Source organism: Pterocles gutturalis, unplaced genomic scaffold, assembly GCF_000699245.1.
Source record: "Pterocles gutturalis isolate BGI_N339 unplaced genomic scaffold, ASM69924v1 scaffold31273, whole genome shotgun sequence".
NCBI classification, from domain to species: Eukaryota; Metazoa; Chordata; class Aves; order Pterocliformes; family Pteroclidae; genus Pterocles; species Pterocles gutturalis.
Window position 1 is genome coordinate 1 of NW_010126632.1, and position 3,324 is coordinate 3,324.

The 3,324-nt window shown below is 56.1% G+C and overlaps 1 protein-coding gene across 1 annotated transcript; it reads left to right on the forward strand.

Annotated features, from left to right (window-relative positions):
* Positions 1-405: 405 nt before the first annotated feature.
* LOC104460239 (mucolipin-1-like) lies at positions 406-3,318 on the forward strand (the record flags this gene model as incomplete). The annotated part of the gene is made up of 5 exons (XM_010079051.1): positions 406-555; positions 1,735-1,836; positions 2,018-2,140; positions 2,509-2,715; positions 3,250-3,318. Coding segments are annotated over 5 exons (651 nt in total), but the record flags the coding sequence as incomplete, so codon positions are not given.
* Between the last annotated feature and the right edge of the window lie 6 nt (positions 3,319-3,324).

Sequence of the window (3,324 nt, forward strand, 5' to 3'; positions counted from 1 at the left end):
GGATGACCTGGGACATGGGGACACTTAGGGGGGGCCTGGGACATGGGGACACTTGGTGGGCCACCCTGGGACATGGGGACACTGGGGATGGAGGCAGTGGGGGGGGTCCCTGGGACATGGGGACACTTGAGGGGCGGCCTGGGACACAGGGGAGGGAGGCAATGGGGTGGCCCTGGGGACAAGGGGACACTTAACCGTCACCACCCTCCCCGCTGTCACTGGTGGGGACAAAGACCGGCCACCGCGACACCGTTCCGGCACCGCCGGCTTTCAGAGGAACCTCTTCCCCACCCTGGGGGGACACTGGGTGACAACTCCGGGCGCTGCGAAATGGGGAAAAAATAAAAAATCCCCAAATTCCCATTTTTTTGACGTTCCCATTTTTTTTTTTCCTCCCCCCCGCAGGAATTCAGCCGGTTTTTCCAGCGCCGGTACAACCAGAGCGTGTGTCTGTCGGATCGGATGGAATTCCTCAACGGCTGGTACATCCTCCTGGTCATCAGCGATGTCCTCACCGTCCTGGGGACAATCATGAAGATCGGCATCGAGTCCAAGGTATGCTCCAGGGGTGGTGGCACCGATGTCCCCTTGCTCCGGGGAGGGGACATTTCCAGGTGGCAGGAAATTTGGCTACGGAACAGCCCCCATCCTGGGCGCTGGCTGCGTGTTTTCTGCCCCAGTGACACTGTCCTAGATGCCACCAGACGTGGGTTAGGGGACAGATGTCACTCCTGAGGGGTTCTGGTCCCAAGTGGGGGCCTTTGGGGACAGGGAGGTGGCACCAAAGGGACAGTCAGGGTCCTGTCTTGCTGCTGTGGCACCAAGATGTCACTTGCCGCTGGCTTGTGGGCGGTGGAGAGGGTTGGTGGGGATGTCAGGGGTGGCCTTGGGGACGTCAAGGGTGGCCTTGGGGAAGTTGGGGATGGCCTTGGGGATATTGGGGATGGATGGCATTGGGGACGGCATTGGGGACGGCGTTGGGGATGTCGGGGATGGCCTTGGGGACGTTGGCGATGGTCTTGGGTTGGGCACGGCATGGATGGCCTTGGGGAGGACGTCATGGATGGCCTTGGGGATCTTGGGGATGGCCTTGGGGACATCAGGGATGGCCTTGGGGACGTTGGCGATGGCCTTGGGTTGGGCACGTCATGGATGGTGTTGGGGACGTCGGGGACGGCCTTGGGGATGTTGGCGATGGCCTTGGGGACGTCAGGGATGGCCTTGGGGACGTCGGGGATGGCCTTGGGGACATTGGGGATGCATGGCGTTGGGGACATTGGGGATGGATGGCCTTGGGGATGTTGGGGATGGCTTTGGGTTGGGGACGGCATGGATGGTCTTGGGGACATCGGGGATGGCGCTGGGGACATTGGGGATGACCTTGGCAACATTGGGGATGGATGGCCTTGGGGATGTTGGGGATGGTGTTGGGGACATCGGGGATGGCCTTGGCGACATTGGGGATGGCGTTGCTGATGTCAGGGATGTCATTGAGGACATCAGGGATGGCGTTGGGGATGGCGTTGGGGACGTTGGGGATGGCCTTGGGTTGGGGACGTCATGGATGGCCTTGGGGACATCGCGGATGGCCTTGGGGACATCAGATGGCGTTGGGAACATTTGGGATGGTGTTGGGGACGTCGAGGATGGTGCTGGGGATGTTGGGGATGGCCTTGGGGACGTTGGGGACAATGTCGGCCGTGCTCCAGGGCTGTGACGCTTCTGTCCCCGCAGAACTTCGCCAGCTACGACGTCTGCAGCATCCTCCTGGGCACCTCCACGCTGCTCGTGTGGGTCGGCGTCATTCGCTATCTCACCTTCTTCCAGAAATACAACGTGAGTGTCACCGGGGAGGGGACCTGGACTGGGAATGACCTTGGGTGGGCTCCAGCTTGTCCTCAATGTCCCCAAGGTCCCCAGCAGAGCAGGACAGGGGGTGTCCCGAGGTGCCGTTTAGCGGGGATGAATTCCGCGTGATTTATTTTTAATTTTTTTTTTTTTTTTTTGTCTCCGCCAGATCCTCATTGTCACGCTGCGGGTGGCTCTACCCAACGTCATCCGCTTCTGCTGCTGCGTCGCCGTCATTTATCTCGGCTACTGCTTCTGCGGCTGGATCGTCTTGGGACCCTACCACGCCAAGGTGCTTCCCCGCGGCGATCGTCGGGGTGGGGTGGGGGGATTTCACCCCAAAAATCACCTGGATTTGGGAAGAGACGCGACACGTTAAGAAATAACGTCACGGTGCCACGTAGGGCGGCGGGGATCTCTCGGGATGCTCCGGCGTGCCACCAGAAGGGGTGACATGGTGTCACCTCCCGACCCTTTGTCACCTCCCGACCCTTTGTCACCTCCCCACCCAGTTCCACTCCCTCTCCATGGTCTCTGAATAACGTCGCCGTGCCACGTAGAGCGGCGGGGGGATGCTCCGGCGTGCCACCAGAAGGGGTGACATGGTGTCACCTCCCGACCCTTTGTCACCTCCCGACCCTTTGTCACCTCCCCTGGCAGTTCCGCTCCCTCTCCATGGTCTCCGAATGCCTCTTTTCGCTCATCAACGGCGACGACATGTTTGTGACGTTTGCGGAGATGCAGCAGAACAGCCGGCTGGTCTGGCTCTTCAGCCAGCTCTACCTCTACTCCTTCATCAGCCTCTTCATCTACATGGTGCTCAGCCTCTTCATCGCCCTCATCACCGGCTCCTACGAGACCATCAAGGTGAAGATCCCAACCTTTCACCCACATTTCGGGGCTTTGCAGACAAATTTGGGGGCTTTTCTTTGATTTTCAGCAAAATTTTTGGGGTTTTTTTTTTTTTTTACAGCAAAATTTTGGTTGGTTTTTTTTTTTTTTCCCACGAAATTTTGGGGCTTTTTTCGTAGAAATTTTGGGGCTTTTTTTTTAGAGAAATTTGGGGGCTTTTCTTCTTCAGCGAAAATTTGGAGCTTTTTTTTTTTTTCAGCCAAATTTTGGGACTTTTTTTTTTTTCAGTGAAATTTCGGGAAAAAAACGCAAAATTTTGGGGCTTCTTTTTTATTTTCAGCCAAATTTGGGGCTTTATTTTTTTTCAGCCAAATTTTGGGCCTTTTTTTCAGCAAAATTTTGGGGCTTTTTTTTGTTTTTCAGCCAGATTTGGGGGATTTTCTTTTTTTTTTTTTCAGCAAAATTTTGTGTCTTTTTTTTTTCAGCGAAATTTGGGGCCTTTTCTCTCTTTTTTTTTCATTTAATTTTTTCATTTTTCCTGCCCCGCAGCACCAATGTGAGGGCGAAACTCCCGTCTCCCAGCTCCACGCCTACATCGCCCAGTGCAAGGACAGCCCCAAATCG